The following is a 24,374-nucleotide window of genomic DNA, read 5'->3' as shown; positions in this document are numbered from 1 at the left end:
GATGAAGAAACATTTATTACTCAGCGAAATGGTTTTGGTTACTGTAGCGCGGGATGAGGATTTGGATCGATTTAGATGTAGATTTTTTTAAAATTATAAATAAAGTCAAGTCCGATAGTGCACTATTCATTGTATACCTGTCCGTAACTACCTCGTAGTAGTTAACAAAAATGAAAGAAAAACTAACTTTTTCCCCTTAATTATATTACCAACTTTCAAACTGATAAGTGCTTAATTATTGTTTATTAAAAATTGAAAAATATATATTTTATTTACTTACAATCAAAGCAATTAGAAAATCTAACTCTAAATATTCCGAATAATATATTTCTTAAATATTATTTAAAATAAAAAAAGAAAATAAAAAGAAGCGAAAAGATGAATAAACGCTAAAATTTAGTATACTAATTATAATAAGGCTTTTTAATTTGCTAAATTAAGCAAAAAGTCGTTTTCTTCTTCGGACAGGGTCGACTTTTCATACACTTCAAGTGCGCCGTTTTCGGATTGTATTTTGATCATAATTTATGCAAGTGCGCCGTTTCTGGATGCTATAGGTGGAAAAAAAAATTTTTGAGGTTTAAATGACGATATTATTTCTACAATAATTTTCAAGTATTCACAACACATCTCGCTTCAATAAACATAACTTTAATAAAAAGCTTTTTATGGAATTGCGAGTGGAAACTGAAGCCTCCATAAAGTGACGCTTATTGGCGATATACATAGTCACCACTTTTGCTGTCAAATGAACCTTCCTGAAGTGAGCGCAATGTTAATGTGAAAGGTAGACCGAGTTCTCTTACCAACATTGAACCATCCTGTTCTTGCCCCAAAACACGCCATTCATATTTGGCAAACCTACTTCCTATTCTGTATATGTAATGAGCATAACATTTGAAGAATTATTTTATAATAAGGCAAGATATGAAACTGCTGAGATCTCAAGAACAGTAAATTAGTTTAAATGAAATGTTTGGGCCCATAATTGGCTCCATAATCTTTACTAAAATGTTATGGAAACTTTTTTTCCATTTTGAAACTTTCCATTATGTAAATAAGTTGAAAATGGAAAATAGTAACAATGCTCAAAATCACATTCTTTCTAATACGAATAACTGCTAACACATCATCGTCATACGATCACGCCAATACACATATACACCGCTATAATCGTATTCTTTTTACCAACATTAACAATATTTATATATTAATGCTAGAATAGAAAATCGACACGAGAACAGTGAAGTGATCTAAGTCTATTTATTTCACAATCGAAATACTTAAGTATAATACTTTGTTTTGTTTTGAACATTTCGCGTTGTTCTTGAAATGCAGGTATAGAAACTATTTGGTTATCAATATCAAGAGTATCAAATTAAAGGGTGTCAACAGGTCTTTGTAAAAAAGCCATCGATGCGAGAATAAGCGTATATATTCTCAATAATTTGTATAAAAATTCCAAACAACTGAGAAAATAAAAATTCCATACAACTGAGAAAATAAAAATTCCATATAATTGAGAATGTTTGAATACGTTTGTTTACAAATCTAGATAAGTTTGCATGTATTGTACCACTTTAAAGAATAAGCGCATATTCGTTCTCACTAATTCAACAGGTTTTGTAAAAAAGCCATCGATGATCTTTCATTGTATATGTGAAAACACTTGCAGAATTAAAAAGTGTTGCCATATATACGTTTGCTAATGGAAAATACTTAAATTAACTTATCGAGAATCTCTATACAGATTTTTTCATTTTAAAATATCCATCAAAGAGCATTATTACAAGTTCCCATAAAAAGAATTAGAATTGTTGGTGTAATGTTTTGAACCATCGTGTTTCGAGAAAGACACGGTTAAATTTTCGAAGTGTGTCAAAGATATGTTTTTCATTATGTTAATTGCTTATTAAATTTTACTATTAGTCTGCAATCTTAACGGCACGAAATTTCCCTTCCATCTTCAAATATTGCTCATTCATTCTATTCACATAACTCGGAATCATATGTCTTACGCATGACAGACTAAACAGTAAAAAAATTTATTATGCACCAGATTTCTTTTGTACCACTCATATAAGCCAAATTGACGAACTTCTATTGAGAGGTGCTTTTAAATGAGCATAAATTTCTAAAGAATTCTGTTAGTATATCAGAAAAGTTCAGAATCAACAGGCAACATACTGGGTTTCTTTTCAGGGAAGTAGGAAATAGAAAAATTAACATCTATATAGCTTTTAGCATCACTTAAAATATAATATATTAAAAGTTTCTTCGACATTTTTCATGCCCGTTTTATACATTGTCAGCAATTGTGCACAATGAAGATCTCTTCATTTCTTATGTTTATTGTACCCATCACCGAAGGATGAGGAATATATTCATTTTGTCAAAACGTTTGCACAGACTAGAACAAAGCATCACAGACCCTACAAAGTGTGTATATTCCTGATCAGCATCTAATTCTAAATCGATTTAATTTTCTGGCCGCAAAAATGAACCTATCGACTTCAAATTTGGCAGCAATATTGGAAGTTCTTGCAGGCAAATTGGTATTGAAATTGGGCTAGATAGACCGAGGTATACGCCTGCAGTAATGAGTAATCTGAGAAAAACTTTGCTTTTCAAAAAGAACAAAAAAATTTGTTTTTGCTTAATACTCATAACCTATAGCAAATAAATGTACAAAAATTTCACCGCATATTCTATGGGCGATGCTGCATCATTTGTAAACAAAAATGGATAAAATTGACCAAGTATACCTAATAGTGTAATGTATCAAAATTTAATTGTTTTTTAATATCTTTATAACGCGTAGAAACAAGTTTCAAAAACCCCATAAAGCATACAAATTCTGGGAAAGTTCAAATTTGGAATGCACCTAATCATGTCCGCTTGTTCGTCTGTCCATCCTTCTGCTTGCCCAACTTAGTAGTATTTGTGGTAAACATTCTCCCGTTAGCGAAAATGAAGCTTTTGCCTATAAATTCGCAAAAGTATTTGGAATTGACCTACACTGATCAAAGGACACGCCCACAGCATCCACATCCTTATACGATAAAAACTTTTATTTTGGATATGTGAAATTTGTTCTTTTTCTTCTTTTGTCTTTCTTTTGGGGTAAACCGACAGAATTTCATTTTCTTACTTGTTTTTTTTACATTTTAGTGGCAAAATCGCAGCAACAGTATCGCGTATTTAATATATCGTTGGATTTTGGTCGCGTTCTTTATGGCGACATTAATAGTGTCAATGATGGAGGCAGCTAATAATTCAGCTCTTCTATTGTTATTCATTTATTTTACCACTTGGAGCGTTATACAATGCTTGCTAACAAATTCAATTGCTGCTGTCCTGACAACTATTTGGCATCTTCAACCTGAATATGCGGGTAAGCAAGCAATTATAAACAAAATAAATAAAATTTGTAGAAATTCGTTTGCATCTACGTATAGTAAACTAGAACGGGATGCAAATTTTATAGACGATCTTTTATGACACAGAGCGCCAATAATTGTCGATACGAAAATTTTTGTACTATTTGTTTACTGCTATAGACGGCGCCTACTGCTCATTACAACATGTTTATTTTCACTTGGGCGAGACAAAGTATACTTGATAGTAAGTTTTAATTACCTTTGCAAGGGGCGAAAAGGGTGCAATTTTAATCAAGGTCTAACTAATTGCCTGCCAGTCATAAAAATTTGGGTGATGGATACTAGCGTTCAATCGTAGGCTGGTCACACATGCCAAACGGTAAAGAAGCACCTTTGATCATAAAAAAGAAGTATTATGGTCGGAGGGAAGTATTTTGATAATCGAATTATCCTTTTTTTATGCTCGTAAAGCATTTCAAACCGTTTTTCTCGAAACGAAATTCAATAATTCTTGTTTTTTTTCATTTAAAAGGGGTAAGTAAGCGGTCTTCGATAGATTCGTTTGATTATTATTTCTTAACCAAATCCTCTAGACACACCACAATGGTTCCGTTGTCGTCAGGAAGTTATAACATTAATTTTTTCCCATACTTAAATGTGCGTTTAACGACGTTCTTGAAAGTTAATATTCTATTAGCCTTTCCGATATCGAGTTGTTCATGTGTTCTGAATAGCGCGTGTTTTCATTGTCGTCTGTGACCTTTTTTGATTGCTTTGATTTTTCGCGTATCTGGCTGTTGTGTTCCTAAGAGTTTTTGCTTGTTGGGCCTTTTGCTAAGCTAATCTTCTTTATACTGAAACCCGAAAAAAAATTAAAAGCAAAAATAATTAAAAATTGTAAGCAATTGACAATCGACATGTTATATTATTTAGTCGTTCGCAATCTTTTTCCAAGTATTTCCTTTTTCTTAAGTCACCATATAATAAGCACAAAAAAAAAAAAACCATTATAGCCCCGGGGCCGTCAGATAAAAATTCCAATAGATTTCATTTATTAACGGACAAATCACCTCAAAGGAAAAAATAAAAAATTCCGACTTTCCGGTATTACGAAGCAGTACCCCAGGTTCAAAGATGCAATAATGCATCATCTCTCGTCTTCCTGTATATTTTGAAAGTTGCGTAGTGTAGGAGAATGAGTAGGTGAATGTTTTTTTTTTTTTGTTGGGAATCGAGTCAGTACTGATTTGAGTTGGTAGTGATTAGTCAATAAAATTTGAAAAAAAGAAAAGAAAGAAAAAAAAGAAAAATTTTGTCATTTTATAAATTTTTGAACAAATCTTTTAAATTGCCATTAGAAAATTTTTGCTTAACAGACTTTTAAATTAATTCATATCAATTAATAATAAAAAAAAAAATACAATTGTAAAATTTGTTAAAAACGTTACGGATACGTTTTAAACTGTTGAGAGAGTGCCTGCGGATACCACAAATTCCTGTACGACTACGTGTATCGGCGCAGCAGAACTCAAGAATTGCAAAGATTTAGTGATTTTTTCCACAATGAGTCAAAACTCTAAAGAGCAACGAAAAATCCCAAAGTCTTCTGTATCTCCTGTAGCATTTGGAAAAAAAGACTTTCTAGGCCTCAACGCATGTTCATGTCCTTTGAAATGATTGGTCACATCACACACAATGATTGGAAGTTTCAGAGTCATTTAATTGTTTAGTTTTTTTTCATATTCGGCGAGTTTTAATTCAGTTAAATGTTACTGTTAATTAAATAAATTATTTTGGCAATAAGTTAATTAGTATTAATTTATAGCTCATATTATTTAACATAATCATTAATTATATGCATTGTTTTGTAATATATTATTCATATTGTTTATTTCAATTATAAATGTTTTATAACTAATTTGCTTGGAATGATACTGCCTGGCGAAGTAAGTTTACACACTACACTACACTTTTACTTGCGACACGTAAAAATTATTAAAATTCTGTAGGGTAAATTTCACTTATGGACTCCCTAATTTCGGCAAGCTAGACGCAATTTGGTTGAAAACCCTTTTAGTATGCTACAGTAGTTTCTGCATAAACTGCAATGCTCAACACTTGGCGTTAGGCAAACAATGTCTAAACTACTGTAGCACGGGCGAAGCGGGACGCAAGTACCAGGAAATAAATCCAACTGGAATCCAAGGAATTAACAAAAGCAATACCAATGCTTCCTCGCTCTTACGCTATGTCGCATCGCAAAACGATCTTAATAAGCCTTTCACTCGAACTCGTAATCAAACCTGTTCTATCGTCAACGAAAAACCATATTGAAAAACCAAATCTTCCACCCGTTAAAAATAATGTTGAAAACATCAAAGCAACAACAAATTTTGAAAAAATCAAAACAGCAACATGTATCCTAAAACCTAACAAGCTAAATACCTCAGAATCACCATCTCTCAATTCCATTCAACAAATTACAATTTGCAATGAATCCAATCCTCCATGCTTCAATCAACCCTCAATTTCACTCTTTGCACTTCACTCAAAATTCCTGTAGCGATATTGTCAACGGAGAAGCTGACATGTCAATATAACCCATCTATCACTCCGTTCTCATGTCACTACAATTAAATGAAATTTTTAAAATTCTACAGTGGAACATTAAGGGACTTTATTAATAATTTTCATGAACTTCGCACACTTATAAGTGAATTTAAATCAAACTTTATATCCCTTCAAAAGACCCATTTTAAAAGTTCGTTTAATCCTATTCAACCCAGATCATATACTGGATACTTCATGAATGCTGATCAAAATTCTTATTACAAACAAGGAGTTGGTGTCTTTATAAAATCTAATATCCCTCGCAAACGACTTAATTGAAGTGCAAACATACAGGACATAGCAATACGAATAACCATTAAGTGAAAGGTCATTCGCACAACTGCTCATCTCTCCATTCGACAATCCATGGTGGAACAACTCGCTTTCGTTTTTGAGGAAAAAAAAATTGATTTATGGCACCGCTTTAAAGGATGTCGTAGTCATAATCATATGTTATTACATAAAAAGACCAATGATCTATTCAGGAACGAATTACGAAAATCAAAGGCTCTCAGTTTTACTATTTTTTGCCAAAAGAATTTACAACGAACACATCAATGGAAGTTGCCTGTAACAAAATCAAGAAACTCAGTTGGACCTCGAATTCGAATGAAAACCGGCGGTAGTTCTTCCAAATGCAAAGTCTATAAATGTCTCCTTTTTCAAATCATTCATGTCGGATCGACAGTTTAATGTTAGAGTTAACAATTGTCTCTCTGATTCTATTCCACTAATGAACTTCAGTTCACAATTTCAGATCGCTTTCGGAATCGAACATTATGTTTGAGCGGACAATGTGTATATTTTAACAAAAGAAGGCAATCAACATCCTCGAATATATTGCACGAGAAATCTCTATATGGGCAAATTCATCAGGCGTTAAAATTTCAATATAAAAATCAAAAAATTACTTACCAATACAAAATGTGCAGATGCTCAATGCTCTTGGACTGACATTTTCCAACAAATATTGTTGGAAAGCATGCTGTCTTCGGTTAAAAAGTTCCACTTTAACAATAAATTTCATACAATATCTTGTTTGAAAAAGCAATGCGAATATTAACACTATTCCTTGTCTTACCAAAATACTTGTTTTGAGCAAGACTGACTATTATTTGATAATTTATGGCAATAGCTGCAAAGCTAATATCAACAACTTTAAACTGATCTATCACCAAGCCCTAAGCGTAAGTTGCTACGCTCTTCGGATGGCGCCCTTTAATAATATCATAATTGAAACTTATCTCCCAGCTTTAGAAGATAGACTTTACGAATTAAAAGTTAAAATCGTCCCCTTCTTAATTCAATTAAATCTATTCCCGCTGAAGATGAGATTAGGACTAAGAAAATTGGAAAGTCACAATCCGCAATCGGCTATTGTTTGTTGGAAAGGCATAAACATTGCTCTAAAAATTTCCCGCAATTTTGGTCTTAAACCTTAATGAGTTTTGAAGTACTACCCTTTTGACATTTCGCTATATAAGTACAAGAAAGAAGACACTCCAAATTAGGCGTTCAGGAATCAAATGGCGGAAAAAACCAAAACATGTAACGGTCGGAATCTTTCATGAGAAGACGGCTTTAAATCCTTCGGTCTCCCAACCTTGTGCCGTGGTAGATGCTTCTGAACAGGTTCTTCTTAATCACATATGTCATGAAAGTGCTTTAACTTTCACAAGTGAAGCGAGAGCTATCCTTCACGCTACGAACGTTTCTCATAAAGATAAATTCAAAACTGTCATTGTTACCGATAGTTTGTTCGTATTAAAGTTTTTAATTCGGAAACTTTCGACTTCGACAAGGAGCACCATCGACAAATTAACGAATATCATTAGGGCATGCGACCATAAAATTAAAATGCTTTGGTACCAAGAAAATGAGCAATCTGATCGAGTCAAAACTCCAGTTCAAAATTACAGAGAGAAATAAGAGAAAAAAATAAAGAGACAATTATGAAAGGAAATCTACAATAATATCATCCACCCTATTCTTTTATTAACTCTCAATTAATTCCAACAAATATTGACGAGATGAAGTTCAAAACATTTTCGAGAATTCGCCTTGGCCATACAAGTGAAACTCTCTAATGGATCTTAAACTAGTCTTTTTCTTCAATCTGCTATTGTGAACAAACTCTCACTATAAAGGACATTCTTTGTGACTTTTCCTTTGCTGGAAATATTGCATTTGGAGCAACTAATCCGATGGACATCCTGAAAAGAGCTACAGAACGCAACATCAATACGATATGTTACTTTATTAAAACTATTAGTCTTAATATCTAATGTTCTTTTGGAAGATAGAACCCAAAGTCTGTGTTGCTAATGCTCAAATTTTTTTCTTTCTAGTCTAAGAATTTATTTCGTTAGTCTAAAAATTATAATAATAATAATGATGCCTTTCCTTCTAACTCAACGAATAAAAAGAAAATATTTTTTTGGGCTGTTAAAATAGCTTCACCCTTAAGTAAAAATAAATATATTTTAAATGGACTCGAACCTTCTCGTAGAACTTCCAATTAAGAAGAATCACCTCGAAAGAAGATCTTTCAAATCCGATGTCTTCAATTACCGACTTATATACGGCATGACCTGAAAAACTGACACTTCTCAAAAGGTTTGTTTCGTCATTACAGGCAAACTCGTGACTCGTGAGTCGATTTGCAATCCCTTTAATATATACTGGGCTATGCATGTTCTGTCGTTGGTGACATCCATTTTGGTCACCATAATTTATTGGTGTTTTCTCTATGAAGGTAAAAAAAAATTTAATGAGCCAACAAATGGAGTTGTTTTTGACATAATGTTCCTCTTTCCAGCCAATGAAGATAGCTTAAGTGCCGCAAATATTTTAACCCATGTCCTTAATAGTATTAGCATGTTCAGTGATTTGTTAATAGTGGCACACCCCTTAAGGCTACTACATATATTTTTACCTATCGCTTATGGACTAATTTATGCCTTCTTCTCAATCATTTATCAATTCAGTGGAGGACGTAACAGGTACAATTTATTTCATGTATTGCGATAATTTTTAAATTAATCGTTTTTTTATTTAAAGCAAAGGCAAACCATACATTTATTATCTCATTGATTGGCGACATCCCTTAAATTCGGCGGTTAACACAATAGCGATACTACTGTTTTCTTGTTGTATTTATTGCGTTTTATTCGTTATTTGCAAATTGAGAATTCTCGCATCCAAGCATCTCAACAAATTCGCAATTTTTCCGCCTACCGTGCAGTTATCAAACACATCGATTAAAAATTCATGTGGTAATGGTACGCGACCGTCCCCGTCCAGCGTATCCATGGTATTGGGTCAAACAAATTTGGCATTTAACAGTGCTTCCGTGACCATTCATAAATCTTAAGTAAAGGAAAGGAAGGATTAAGAAAAAAAGGAGCTTCTAATTACAGATTTTCTTCCCCTTTTTTTTTATGTGTGCCTATAGTACTGTTGTGTTTTTATTTCGGATGCAATCCAATACGCACGTTACTTCACCCAGAGAGCCTCTAGGGGTTTGCGTGGAAGCTCGAAAAGAAAAATTCTTATTATATTGTATAAAAAGAACACCGTTAATTAACTGACAAACTTGAAAATGTTAAATTTTCTCTTTCTAATTATGTAAGTTTACATAATATTCATTAAGGTAACATATCTAAATAAGATATAGAAAATATGAGATATACGTGATCATTCCTCAGGTTATAGAAAATTTACTACTAAATTACACTCTCCTAGCGTTGGTGAATGGAAAAAGTTTTGATAAGTGAAATATAAACAAATTTATGCAAACAAACAAGAAAAAATTAACAAAGGTGCATATCATTTCAGCATTCAAGAAGACAAATATTATATTAGATTTCTGCGATTCGGTACTTTTTTTTATAAGTTGTTATAAATACATTTGAGTACTGAAAAACTCAAATAAAATGATAGCACATATAATAATTAGCTTGAAGCCTGCCGGCAGCATTCATATCACTCTTTACCACATCTGATCTGCACTCGTCGGAACTTTTTCCCAACTTTCTCCATGTTTTCAGAAAAGATTGATTCGACCGCACTGGTGGTGGTGTTTTAATTAGTATATCAGTTAACCGTCTGTCCTAGTCATTTTAGTTTCACCCGGCGTCAAATTTATTGCCATTCGAATGAATTTTGGTAACAAACAGTTACGCAAACACTCTTACATTTCTGCAATTGCGGATTTTTGTAGTTATAAGATGTATGTCGTTCTTATTTGTGACGTGTCTAACGGAGAAAGCTGTAAATTGCTAGCCACCTTAGCTTAGCTGAGGTGCCGTATCTCCCAGGAATTTGTATATCCTTTCTTTGACAGCAGAATGGCCCGTTGAATCACTCTAACACGTCTAATACCATTTGTGTAAATATGCAATATGATTTTAATAAAGCCATAACTCTTCTTTCGAAGAAGTTGACCGTCGTAGTTCAACAGAGCATTAAAATACCATAAAAGTAGGAGATCCAAACATTTCAAAAAATATATGATAGTAGCTCTGCGTACGGTTATTTTGTGCGAAAGTCCTCAATTTTCATTAATCCTGAACATTTTTTAAAACTGTTAACTCGAGAAGGGGCATCTTCATATATATTTCGCATATCTGTTTTAACGGCTCTCATTGTTCTGGCTATTGAACTCCCTGAATACTGCCGACGAAATTTTTCTTCTACTGACTTCGATTTAACTGATAATTGTCCATATCAAATCATTGACTAGATTTCGATTCAGAATTGTGTCATTTTGGAAAATGACGTGTTATAAGGTTGAAGGTCGTTGAAATATACTCGCGCGCCAAATGTGTGATGTTATCTCAAAAATTTTTAATAATTTTCTTAAGACAAGCCTTTCCCTTTATCTTGGAAGAGCAGCTCCTTCATTCCACTTCACAAATATGGAGACAGATATATCCGCAAGGACTTTTGCAATATTGCCAAGTTAAGCGCGTTACCTAAATTATTTCAACAAATTAGCACTTACAGATTAGCTTTCGCTATCAAATCTTTTATTTCCCCATTTCAGCTTGACGTTCTAAGAAGAACATCAACTGTTGCGAGCCTTTTAGAGTTTACTTCTCACGTTTTTAAGACTTTCCCCATTTGTCGACGCGCGAATATGGATTGATTTCAGTAAACCTAGAACTAGTTAGCCGTAAATTAGCCATAAAATATTCAAGCTTCAGGACTTCGGCTTTACTTTTTTTTATTATTTATTTATTTACACATGAAACTCCGCTAACATAAACTTATAACGGAACTAGATTCTAATACTAAATCTTAAACATAAATCTTATCTATTTATTATTATTATTATTATAAATTTCGCCAGAGAAATAAATTCTAAGACTAAATTCTTAAAAGCACTAGCATCTAAGGCTATCGGCTTTTAATAAAAACTCTACCGCACTTGAGATTTGAACCAGCGACCATTGACTTGCTAGTCGAGATTCCTCGCCTTCGGCTACTCAGGCGGATCTTATCTATTTAATATGACTAAACTGTTACAAAATATAGCAAAAAGAAAAAAAGGTACAAAAAAATAAAGACAAAATACATGTCTAAGTAAACAAAAGAAAAAAAAAGCGAAACATACAGAAGCTTAGTAGTGAACATATTTAGTTCTATCTACGAATCATGCGAAGCTTTAATGATTAACAGTTAATACGACATTAAAAACAATTAACAGTTAGTTTAAATAGGAAATAGGTGGGGCTCGCATATTATGGAGAATGGCTTTAAAGAGACTAAACAGTCAAATGCGGAGGTTAAGTTATAAATATCATTTAGAATTTTGCGAAGGTTTCTAAGTGAATTGAAAAGCTCATAGGTGTATCTGCATTAACTGAGTTTTTTGAAAATGAAATGTTTCGAAGAACATTGAAGTTTATCTCAACTAATAGTGCCAGCGAGTCAATGGGAAAGGCCAAGCACAAATCTACGTTTGTTAAGGAGAATAAAACCAGAAAAGGCCGTTTATTTTCCTTAGCAGACAGAATTGTGGCAAGGGTTTAACGTGGGTTCCTGCCTGAAAGGCTTAATCCCACGGTGGCCCAAGCCACTTTAAGCGTACTACGCCCCCTGGCGAGTTAGACAATCCCAACAGAGTAGGGGCCTAAACAGCACCAGAGTCCAGAACGGTTTATTGTGTATGGAACAATAAACCCCACTCCAGTCAATGGTGAGGCCTAGCTGCACTCAAATTGTTCCATTTTAGCTAAGAACTCGCCAACCACAACCACCACGCGTACTCCCCGAAGGGCCGCACCCAAGCAGTCAGGACTCACAAATTGATCTACGCTTGCTTCCGCGATAAGGCTTCCACTGTACTGTTGATCAATTACCACCATTACCCGCAGGCATCCGTGACATATGTTCAAAAGTAAAAATAGGCAAAAGGGGAAAAACCTTTCCGTCAAATCCCTTTTTTCATTTTTGCATGTATTAAATTAATTTGCCAGAGGTTTTCTATTAATCGGCCAAAGGGAAGGCCGTCCGTCAATTCCTTTTTGCATTAATAATAAAATTAATTTATTCATTACGACTTTAAGAACAAAGTCCATCATACACCCGCAGACATACGTGGCTTTGTGAGGCGAGCCTCCTGACCCCCGTGGCTCCCAGTTTGTTTTACAAAGCCTTTGGCATACTTTCGGCGGATATTAAAAAACAACCGTACTTGCTTCGGATTCTCCATACTTTCCTGGTTGCCAGCACCAGTGAACTACTTTTCTTCGAGATATATAGGTCTCGGGTATTGCACTGACATGGCAGAGTGATCTACCATGCACTCGCTAGATTACTACCTTCAACGTACTTAAACCCATTCAGATATTTCCTAGGTAGTAACCAGCTATTGAGTGAAGAGCTTATCTTCCAGCCAACCCCTCTACCATCTCTCAGAAACTCGTCGCCGAGTTAGCAGCCCAAAACCTTAAACTCTTCTTAGCCGGCCGAAGCCGTTGCCCGGGGATCACCACTGTGAGGTGAGAGTTTCGGTACATCTATGCTTAGGAGACAACAAGAGAAGCAGGTCTCAACCCGAATACCTCAAGGCAAAAAGCAGGAGTTGTTTTTGAACTAACAATGTTGAGTAAGCTTGGCGCCTATAGGGTCATGAGGCGTATTCAAGCATTGATCTCACTAAGCTAGTGAATAGCCTTTTCGTAATGCTGGGTAAAGCCAAGTATAGACTTAGTTTTAATTATAGATTAAAAGGGAGTTTTTGGCCAAGCAATACCCCTAAATTAATAAACGTATCTACATTTTCCAATTTGTGTGAATTGTTGAAATGCTCAATCGAAAATGGATTCCACCTACAAAAGGAAGGCTTCTTGCTTTTCTTGTAGGTTTAATTTCATAAAATCTGTTGAGTACCATGTAATCAATTTGTGCATATCCCGCTGAAAGAGATAAGAGTGCGATTTCACCCTAAATGACAAAAACAATTTTGCGTCATCAGGATATAGCTGAACTTGATCACTGAAAGTAAGTCATTCATATGCAGTATAATTAGCAAGCGTCCTAAGGGATCCCTTGAGGCACACTTCGACATTTATCATATGTGATGGAATTGAAAAGAACCTTGAATGATCTACTATGAAGATAAGTACCTATCCATTTCAATGTATGAAGGCCCCAGAGCTTGTAGTTTAAAATCCAATAAATGATAACTAACTATATGATAAGCGTTATTAAAAATTCCGTATACGACATCAGTATCACAGCCACTATAAGAAGCTTTGAAAATAAGACAAGCAAGCTTTACCAAGTAAGTAACGGTTGACATTCCTGTTAAGAATATATACTGATGTAGATAAATCGAAAAAATGACAGCGAAAGCTAATTGTTGGGTAACAGTTCCTTCAAACAACTTAGGTAAAACATTCAACTCGCCAATGACTCTGCAATTCTCGACTATTTGCCTGCATTTTGTGCATAGGAATAATAAAGCTGCTCTTCTAGTATAAAGGGAATCTCCTATCCCCAGGGAAAGATTACACATCTTCATACAAACCACATAGTCAAGAAATGGTGCCAGGTCCTGGTGTAAAACTACATTTCAGCGACCTCAACGCTAGTAATACGTCACTTTCAGAAGTGATCAAATTCGGGATCGCTATAGAGTTTATGATTAGATAGAAAAGTACCGTCGGAAATACTGGATAAAGAGACTCATGGCTTCTGCATCCCTAGATGAATCAAAATCATTAAACGACGTCGATGATGGATTTATGGAGACTCTCCTTTTGAAGATTATTAAGAGTAAAAATTTTATTAGTTGAAGATGTCTACTGAAAACTGTGCACATGTGATAAATTTCTTATTCTTTTTGGTCATGTTCACTCACAGCATTGCCGTTTATTGAAAGCAACTCTGTTGTCTCTCCATGAAAGTAACTCTTGTCTCACATGATCCTTTTTTTTATAAATCTTTTAAAGTAAAAAATCCAGCTAAGGTTTTAATTTGCACACTGGCCTCTCTTTCACTTAAACTACGACTTTACGTTACAAAAAGACTGTGCATTAGTTTAGTCAAACCAATGCTTGGCTACGCCTCTGTTGTGTAGTCTGCTGCCTATAGAAGCTTTGTAGAATAGAGTATCGTTCAACAACAATTTCTCCTCTTTGCATCTGCGAATTAGGGCTAGGACGCGCTTATCTCTTTGCCTCCTTATGAAAACAGATTGTTAGACTTACCTTCAGTTGGGAAACGTAGATTTTATCCCAAGTATTTCCTGCTTAATTAAGTTAATAAAAGATATCATCGATTCACCGACATTACTTTTTGAGATAAAATCTACTGTTCCGAATCGTTTTTATGAACTTTATTTTCGTAAAACTCGACCAATGTAGATTTTAGAATGAGCTTTTCAACCAAAACTCATACTTTGCAAAAATCTAAAAGACATTTGTAATTTAATCTCAATATCCGATTTTCTAAATTTTACCAAATCAACTATTGTTAATACGCGCGAAGTCGTGTTCAAATTAACGTTTAATATTAATATATTAGTAAGATTCGAATATTAACTGAATTTGTTTACCGTCATCAGTTGCTAAGCTTTGGCCTCTTTGCAACGACTTAAAGGTTCGCTCAGACCTTGGATCTGGACTGGCTGCGGATGTGTCTTTGTATCAGAGGTGTATACGCCTTTTCTCTTTGTTTATACAAGAATTTTATCATTTTTATTGTTTCATCATCATTTTTTTCTTCATTCACAACTATAAAAGAAGTATACAAAATCTTGTTAAAAAATTTATTATTTTTCACTTTGAAAATTAAAGTTTGACCGAAATTAAAATTGTGAATTTGTGAATTGTAAAAAAAAGAAAAAATAATTTTTTTTGGTCAGGGTAAGTAAAATTTTTTTTATAAATATCGAGCTAATTAAAGAGTGTTCATTAATGTACACATTACAAGCACAATATACCTTAACTTTCTTTTATGCTCGTTCATTGAGGAATGATACAAGCACAATCACTACGCACAAGAAAGGATCACCACGGGAAAAAACGACAAAGGCCTTTCCGGATGCTTCCGACCCCCTAACGTTACCTCAATAGTTCGTCGTTTCCAAAGCAGTTCTTCATTACTTCCTAGGAGAAATTAGTATGAGGAGTACATATATACCACTGGCATTGCGCTTAGCCATTATAATATTTTTACTATTTATTACAGTGGCTGGATGTCTTGGTGGTTAAACTAATTTTTATTAATCGGAAAGAAACACAGGCTAAATGAAATGATAGTAAGTAATGTAAATATTTCTTCTTATATATATAACTTTTTATTACATAAATATAAACATTTCTTTTTAGATTTGTGACCATGGCAGGAAAGTCATGGCAGCCAATTTCAGATTTCCTGGGTTTTCCCATGATTCGCTTGTGTGGAGCCACTGCGGTGAAACAGCTTACCCAGAACACTATTAAATTGGGCATGATTCATCGCTTGTCTGCTCAGTAAGCGGCAAAAAAAAAATTATAGCACCCAAAAAACTACAACGTTTTAATATTTTTTTAGGTGATAGGGGGTATGTCCTAGATCCTTGTCTAATGACACCAAATGCAATGAAATGCATTGCAAGGCGTGGAACATTGTAAAAAAATGCATTGGTATGTATAAAAGTTAGTATTACAGTATTTAATATTTCGGAAATTTAAATACAGAGTTTGAATATATCTGTAGGTCGCTGGAGTAATCTGCCGGAAGATCGAAAGAGCTGCTACAGACAAAAAAAAGCTGAAAATAATCGTAAACGTTTATGCGACGTTGCACAACATTTGCGTTGACTAAAAAGTGGAAGAAGATCATTTGGATGCTCCAGCTCTCCAGATGATCTATGAAGATGATGGTTTTATAAAAAAATGTACTGCTGACCAGTGTTCGAAAATATTTCAATTTTGTTAAGAAATAATCTACTAACAATACAATTTTTGATCCACTTTTATCAACCTATTGTCACCATTTTGTCCTACTTTGCTCTCCACTCCTTGCGTTGTCGGCAGTTTCGGGGAAACTGTTTCCTTACATTATGTTCACTTATTAATAAGGCTAATAACTGCTAGAAACAATAAATATTGCTAAATATCAAAATTTGTCCGTTCCAGGATATTTTTAACAAATGGAATTGTTTGTAAGTGCAATTTGGCTTATATTAAGTAGGTATTTAAAATTAAAACCATTAAATTAGCCAATCGTGGAACAACTTGACAAAGATGATGATTTGTTTAAGAAAATCATTCGCTCCACTTGCGAAATAAAATTTTTCTAATAACGTGTTGTAGCTGGGCTTTTCAGATTCGTTGCAGTAGACACGTACTTGTCTAAATAATATTATCCGGTTAATATTTTCACTATCTAAGTGTGGCTTACTCGGGCATAGATAGAAATTTTCGATAGAAATATACATTTTTGGCTATTTATAGCTGGCTAGCTATACTGTTCACAGCCCGCTATTTAATCCTCGATAGATTTTCATTCAACCTGAAAATATATTTGTTTATTTTATACGGCGGACAGCTGATAGCGCAGTCCACATCATTAGCACATATCTGCAGTTTATTGCGGTGTGTGTTGAGATAACTTGCTGGCATACAACGAAAACAGTGGATGTACAAGTATTGACCACGGCTATACGTGGAGTTTAGAGGAAATTTAGATACTATTCAACCGGTATTGCGTTCGCCTTCCGACATATGAGGCAAACAATGCACAGGTTTCATCATTCGAAATTCATTTCGAAAATGCAATTATGTAAAGGTAAAATTATGTAAATTTTTTGACGAAATAAAATGAAATGAAATAGATTCATATGACTCAAATAATTTCATATTTGCATATCTTAGGAAAGGTAAAATTGTGTACATTTTTTGACGAAATAAAATGAAATGAAATAGATTCATATGACTCAAATAATTTCATATTTGCATTTCTTAGGAAAACTTTGAATTATTAAATTAAATTTTCGATATTAATATGTATAATTCTATTGTTATTTTATGTAATATATTAACGCATTAACATATGAATTTACCTATAAAGTATGTACAATATTTAAAAATGAATTGCATATCTGTCCTAGTTATATGAACAACTTAAAGCGGATTCATTTTTTGTATGCCTTATTTCAATATAATCAAATTTGAAAGTGCAGAAGATATATCGTTTCTTATTCCCTTACTTGTTCGCCCCATTTGGGAGGGCTCTAGGGAAACGCCAACACTGTACTCAAAATAAGATGCGTTGATTCAGGAAATCAAGAGTTTACTTCTATAATTTTCACCTGGACGTAAACCTTACGAATATTTACATGTATGAAGATCAAAAAATATCTGTATGTAGATTAACTCACCATTCCATTTCGGCTATGCTTGCCGTTTCGGTATATAAAACATTCCTCTTTTTGCGCGGGTCTACAAAAATAAATGAGGATTCCATCTACGCATCTAACTATGACAATATACATTAAAAATATTTCAATTATCGTTTATTGTAGAACAATGAGGCACAAGAACAAGGAAAGCATAACAAGACGATGCTTGCCACCAGGTGTACCAAATCTTCTATAGAACCACTCTTTTGTATTGGCATTAACACTTCACCGGATCCATTACGCGAATTTCGTATATTTACGCATATTTAGACCCAATATTTCGACCTAATATTTTGACTTAACAACTTAATATTTCGACCTAATATTTCGACTTAACAACTTAATATTTCGACCTAATATTTCGACCTCATATTTCGACTTAACAACTTAATATTTCGACCTAGTATTTCGACTTAATATTTCGACCTAATATTTTGACCTAATATTTCGACCTAACAACTTAATACTTCGACCTAATATTTCGACTTAACAACTTATTATTTAGACCTAATATTTCGACTTAACAACTTAATATTTCGACCTAATATTTCGACTTAACAACTTAATATATTGACCTAATATTTCGACCTAATATTTAGACTTAACAACTTAATATTTCGACTTAATATTTCGACATAATATTTCGACCTAATATTTCGAAGTTGTTCCTTCATATTTTGTACCATTTCTGATACAATAACAGAAATGGTGTTCTGCCAGCGGTTGATAGCTTCCAGACCCTAGAAAGTTCGAAGTAAGGGCTAAATGCTTCACTGGGAGCATGTACACCGTACATGTTCATTTTTCTTATGCTATCACTAACGCCAATTTTTCCTAAATCGCATTCATAATGCGCCTTCAACACCCGAGACTCTTGCAGAGTCTACGTTGCACGTAGATGTCTGACAAATGCATAAAATCAATTACCTACATTTTCGGATAACGAAATTTCAGCCAATCTCAATGTTCGTCTAGTGCCAAATGGTATAATATAAGAAAAGGAACCATTCCGCCAGACGTGTATATATCTCGCAACATTTCTTGATTATTTGGTAATAGCATTTTACTTACGATTTTTTGGTTTTATTTGGTAAAAAATCAGTTGACGATAAGACCAATATATGAGTTTGTGTTATATGTTGCTCCGTTGCGCTTTGTCAATGATAGAGACATTATATGATGATGTATGCAAAGATTGATGATACACAATTATTTACAAGCTTTGGTGAATTAAGAACATTAATTAGACGATTGAAGTTAAAAACAAAAAAAAAAAGCATTCATTTACTTACTTTCCACAAATTTAAAATATTTGTGTTGGTTCCGCTGTTTGTAAGTAAACAATGTTGGTCGCAATTTATTTTAATTTTAATTTACAGTTATCTTCTCTTGTAAACGCAGCTCTAAACGACCAATACTAAATCAGAACAATCAATACAAACGCAGAGGATCAGTAATTATTCTTAAGCCTATTTTGACAATTCTGAGAGAGCGTTTCTCACCCCTCTTGCGCGTACTTGTAAGCAAAAAGGTCGAAACTGGAAAATGCAACTTAGTTACCGCCAGACAAAAATAGTGCTCATAACATCAGACTGTTAGCGACGGACCGAGCAGTATGTGAACACCAAGCAATGATATAAATAATCCACTGTTCAACAGTCAAGCGAAGACGTAAGTAAGACTAATTATTTTACTATCTCTCCGTCTTTCCATCTCATTCCTATGTCTAAAATAATCTTGTTTCACGCAAAGTTTGCAACCTTATTGTTATATCACTGTATACACCTCTGTTATCTAGTAACACACTTAACATATTAGCCCCAACATTTATGGCGTTAGTTTCTTCTGAATTTTGAAGATAATTATGAATGTATATCGCATATTTAATCATCATATTCTAGAGTCTCGACATTAAGCCACATTTTTCATTGGCTTAGTTCACCTAATTTCAACAACCGAAAGGGAAATGTTTGCGGCATCTTAGTACATTAACTTTGATAGCATAAATCACTCATCAAAGATAATCACTGGTTTTACACTTTCAGAACGGGATCGATAGGTACATGCAAGCTCTTGTATGCTGACCTGCAGCCTGAAAACATGTGCTTCTCCCGCCCGTTACTACACTACAAAACCTAAAGTGTCAGTTCTCGATCTATTTCCAAAATGTTAGAGACTTAAACTCTTAGCTGAGGCAAGTTTATCTCAGTTGCTTAAGCCATGACTTTTCAGTATTAGCATTTGCGGAAACTTGGTTGAGGCCAGAAACTCACAGCTCGGCGATCTTTTCGACTTGTGTAGATGTTCGTAGGAAGGGCAGGTCAAATAACATTGGGAATGACGTCCTTATTGCTGCATCCTCTGCTTTTCTTTCATGTCCTTTTAACTCCTCCGCGTCTTTGGATACTGAATTTAATGCCATTCATGTGATGCTCGCAAAAATGTTTTTATTACTTGTTCTTACATTGCTCCTAATTCAGATATAAGCGCTTACAATAAACATGCCTCACTTATTCGTGCAGTGGCATGAATCCACCTGACGTTATTATTATGTTTGGTGACATTAACTTGGCCAACGTCTTTTGACGTCCTAACACTAATAACTGGTTGATGCTTATTGGAATTGGGGCTGGACTTAACAAACTTCTAGAAGACAATTGTGCTTTGTGTGTGCAGCGAAATGATATTTCTAATATAAATAATAGTTCCTTAGACTTAATGTTTTCTAATGTGTTAGATATCTCAGTTAGTCGTTGTTCGCCTCTGGTCTTACCTGGGGGTTGTCATCATTCGCCACTTAACGCATCAATACATTTCAGTACGGCGGTCAAACCTAATCTATAAGGGTAAGTCGACCACCACTGACCTTCTTGAATTTGCTTGCCACATGTTTGAGACTTTTCCAAAGGCACACAGTTGGATGTCATTTACACTGATTTAAACAAGGTCTCTGATAAAATTAACCAAAATTATTATTATAACAATTATATCGTTTAGGTTTTCCACCATATTTAGTTGCCTGGCTGTGGTCTTTCTCGATGGTTAATTCTTTAGGATGCTTTTAAATTCCCACAAAGGAGCCGCTTGGGAGCTACTCTGTTTATCCTACAGTTAACGATCTCCCCTCAGCTAATCAATCTGCCCGTATGCCAATGTATGCAGGTGATGTCAAACTTTTGTCGTTTGTTAATTCGAAAACTCCATCTGTCTCTTCCAAGCTGACGTAAATGATTTGATCGCTTGGTATTCTTTCCATTTTATGAGGCTAGATCAAAAGAAATGTAAACTGCCAGTTTCGATGCGGAACTTGTTCGCAATGGATTATTTTATTGAGTTACTTAGGTTGGAGACCGTGGTTTAGGGAATTTGACGACCCATACGTGACGAGAACATTATATCATAGAATCTTTGCTGTTTGCTCTAAAAAATTTAGATTGCTACTCATTTCCCTATCCTCACGTGGGATGGTATTAGGCATTAATTCCTGGTAAAATTAATTAATGCCGCAATCGCTTCATCATTTAAACTTTCCTATCCTTCCGGCAAGGAAGTTTCTTTTTATAAAACTTAGCCACTGCAGGTTAAATTGTGACTTTTTTAAACCACTTAGTGTCACAAAATCAACGAGGTTCATAAACTAATTTCCTCATCGAATATTGTTCCATTAAAACTATTCCTAATGTCCATGAGATAACACCACATAGCTCACCAGCACAAGATATAAGTAAACACGAGGGGATTCCATCAGGTGCAGGCGAACTATTATATTTTAGAGAGCTCAATCCTTCAAAAACGTCATTTTCAGATATAACAAAGTTAGGAATTGAAATCAATTTAGAAATCGGATATGGATAGTTTGCTGATAAATCAAAATTGGCAGCAGAAAAGTTCACAAATAAGGCGGCCTGTTTCTTATATACAGAGATATCCGAATTTGGGGGAATATAGGAGCAGGTCACTTATAAGTGTTTATTAGGAAACTTCACTCGAATGGCGATAAATTCAACATCGGGAGTAGTTGGACATTCAAGTGAATAAGAAGGGACTGATGAAGAAACAGCACTTAAAACACCACCACAATTGTGATACAATCGATCGTTTCTGAAAACTTGAAACGAATTATGGAAAAGTTCCGACGAATGTAGATTCAGCTTTAACCAGGTTTCAGTGAAGACCAAATAGGAAAACTCTGTGATCACTGAATTTAGAAAGGTAGACCGAATTTTTGAATTTAGGCCCATAACATTATGATAAATAAGTGAAAATGAAACTGAGGAAATATTTATTTTTTCAAGGGGAAAGAGCTATTGCATTAGCATTACGTGGTCGATCCCGAGGGATAAATTCCTTAGTTAAGGATCCAACCGGCCACAATGGTTTATTTAACATCAAATCCATATTTTCAGTCGGAACTAAATTTTTAAAAGATGAGATAGCTCTAGATAGGCTGGTGCCAGTCTTGACACAAATGTTGCCTTTCTGGGAGGAACTGCCTTCAAGCATACGTCGTCTGTACTAGGAGCAGCAGGGTTCACGGATGGGGAGTTATGATTTGGGGAAAATATAGAAGGTGTAACCACACTTGCACGATCATGTGAGACGTGCCCAATTTGGCGACCAGGGTTCACACTCGAACAGCCAGGAGGAGACGATGATTTACTATTATCATTATTAGTTTTAGGCGATGACGCCTGTGAAGATTGAGTGACATCAATGGGAGGAGATACTCCTGCCCCTTCAGCATAGCTCAAGCCAGAAGAACTTCCCGGCTTTTTTGTAACCTTTATGTTACCGACCGAATCAACAGTAGCAAAAACGCTAACATTCCTTGTAGACTTCAAGGAATCGCTAACTTGCACCGACGAAAGGGACTTAGGAGAACTCAGATGTGACGAACCACACGCTGCGCTACGAGTTGAAACTTTGTTAGCTGGAGAGGAAGATGACTGCGGAATATAACGACACTTATCAAACCTAGTTTTGATTATTTCCAATTTCTCCCACGAGGAGCCGAGATGTTTGCTCAAATCTGAGAAACAATTTCTCGTCTCCGTGAAGAGTTTGTAGAAATCAATGTCCCGCTTTCTGCAATCAGGGCATGACCATCGTAAGCCTTTAGAAGGGTCAAGGACTGCATCAGCAGCACGGCCGATAATACCAGCACACTTTGCATGTCCAAAATGATCACACATTCAACAAGAAGGGAATCAGATTCAGATACTGTTTTCGCACGACATGGTGTAAATAAGCAGTCCATGTCCACTGAAAATAACAAAAGTAGCTTATGAAAGAAAAAAAGAAAAACTAAAAAATTCCACGGTACAAATTTTCAACAAATTAAACCAAATTTCTCATTTCCCTGCCCACTGTAAATATAGAGTGAAAGCTAAAGAAACTGTAAATAAAGACTATCAGGCAAAAAGAGAGACTTTTACCAAGAGCTCAATTGTTGATTACACTAAACCAAAATGATTTGTTCACATAAATGCTTAATAAATTAATATACGATGAATTCACACTTTATTCTTTTAGAGAAGTTTTAAAATTAAATACGAATAAAGCAAAAATGCCAAGAAATACACTAAAAAATTGAAAGATTTCTTGCACAGAATAAAAACGCGACTACAACACGCACGCAGCACATTCATTGTGAACTAGATATCTTGGAAAATAGTCACACAGCCATGGACGGGTAAATAACACATGTTGTACAGTGACAATAAACGCAAACATTTCCTAACGCTCGCGTTTGTAGGTGTAGGGTATTTCTGTTGGCCAGTTTTCCCAATGTTCCTTACAAAGGGGCAATAAATCATGTAATAGCAGAAATTCGGTCATATGTCTTTCTTTCTACAATTGCTCAGTTGAAAAAGAAAAGAGAGGTATTATAAAAAAAGAAAAGTTTAAAATGCGCTTGTATAACATAAGGATGGATTTCGCGTAATGCAACTTGTACACCTTTTCACAAATCCATATTCACTAAGCATTGGCAAACACAGACATATTGACAGACAGATCAAGGCAAACTTAGAAGGATGAGAAAAGAGTAGTTAGTTTTAAGCATCTATTCACCAAGCGCAGGTAGAGTATTTATCGTTAATGCTTTAAAAATAACCCACGCTTTCGACAAATGTTACTGATTTAAAAGATTCACGAAAGAAAACATGTTGAAAAATTATTTTAATTTGTTTTTATTTTTATTATAAAACGCATATTTTCATTTATGTACTTTTTTTGTTTACATAAAATAAAAAAACAAAAAGAAATAAAAACTAAAACAGGTGCCACACTTGTAAAAATACATCGTTAGCATTTCTTCAAAAAACAAATGCAAGCGTTGATTACCAAAAATTATGGATAAGCAATTTTATAGAATTTTTTTTGTTGAAAATTAGTATATAAGTAACCAGTTTTATTAATAAAGTCAATTAATTTTGAACACTTCAAACCGAGCTTTTCTTGGCACCTTAGAAGTTAAATCAAAA

General features: G+C 34.4%; 1 protein-coding gene and 1 long non-coding RNA gene across 10 annotated transcripts in view; both read left to right on the top strand.

Moving 5' to 3' along the window:
• The window catches only part of LOC119642409 (adenylate kinase isoenzyme 5), a 79,893-nt gene that overhangs the window by 14,465 nt on the left and 41,054 nt on the right, over positions 1-24,374 (top strand). For all 8 annotated transcript variants that reach the window (XM_038041569.1, XM_038041572.1, XM_038041568.1 and 5 more), the window contains one exon: positions 3,172-3,394. In XM_038041569.1, coding sequence (XP_037897497.1) covers positions 3,172-3,394 — 223 coding nt within the window. The remainder of the gene's footprint in view (positions 1-3,171; positions 3,395-24,374) is intronic.
• LOC119642411 lies at positions 12,944-16,728 on the top strand. 2 transcript variants are annotated; one of them, XR_005248039.1, is made up of 4 exons: positions 12,944-15,762; positions 15,833-15,976; positions 16,038-16,129; positions 16,203-16,728. It is a non-coding gene; the product is annotated as an uncharacterized LOC119642411 (long non-coding RNA). The 2 variants fall into 2 exon arrangements; XR_005248040.1 differs by having other exon boundaries at positions 16,038-16,141.

The sequence above is a fragment of the Glossina fuscipes genome, unplaced genomic scaffold (assembly GCF_014805625.2).
Source record: "Glossina fuscipes isolate IAEA_lab_2018 unplaced genomic scaffold, Yale_Gfus_2 222, whole genome shotgun sequence".
In the NCBI taxonomy this organism is placed as follows: domain Eukaryota; kingdom Metazoa; phylum Arthropoda; class Insecta; order Diptera; family Glossinidae; genus Glossina; species Glossina fuscipes.
Note: the sequence above shows the minus strand (reverse complement) of the source record. Positions and strands in the feature narration are given on the sequence as shown.